This window comes from Rhincodon typus, chromosome 15 (assembly GCF_021869965.1).
Source record: "Rhincodon typus isolate 14 chromosome 15, sRhiTyp1.1, whole genome shotgun sequence".
Taxonomy (NCBI): Eukaryota; Metazoa; Chordata; class Chondrichthyes; order Orectolobiformes; family Rhincodontidae; genus Rhincodon; species Rhincodon typus.
Window position 1 is genome coordinate 2779138 of NC_063346.1, and position 442 is coordinate 2779579.

Genomic DNA, 442 nt, shown 5'->3' on the forward strand with positions numbered 1-442 from the left:
AAAAACAGCTGGAGATCACAGTAGGTCAGGCAGCTATGGAACTCTGATAAAGACTCATTTAGACTCGAAATGTTAGCTCGCTCTCTGTATGGATGCTGCCTGACCCGCCGGGAACCCTAGCATTTTTTTTGTTGGTTTACAGGGACTGGGTCTGGGTGGGATGCCTTTCGGAGTTCAAAGTGGACTCGATGGGCCGAATGGCCTGCTCCTGTACTGTAGGGATTCCATAACAACGGGGGGAGGCGCTAGAGAGCAGCGTGGGACGTGGGAGGCGGCACAGAGAGAAAGAGAGTGAAGACAGAGACCGTGAGTGTGAGGGAGGGAAGGAGAGGGCCCGGGCCCGCCGTCTCCTCCTCCCGCGGGATGTCGGTGGTCTTCGTGCCGCAGAGACTGCGGGGGAAATGCGAGATTAACCAGGCGACCATCCAGAAGGTGGGCCCGG

General features: G+C 57.5%; 1 protein-coding gene across 1 annotated transcript in view; it reads left to right on the top strand.

Annotated features, from left to right (window-relative positions):
* Window positions 1-264: 264 nt before the first annotated feature.
* The window catches only part of ss18l2 (ss18, like 2), a 4607-nt gene continuing 4429 nt past the window's right edge, over window positions 265-442 (top strand). The window contains exon 1 of the mRNA XM_048606016.1: window positions 265-432. Within this exon, the coding sequence (XP_048461973.1) occupies window positions 364-432 (69 nt within the window). The 5' untranslated portion in view covers window positions 265-363. The remainder of the gene's footprint in view (window positions 433-442) is intronic.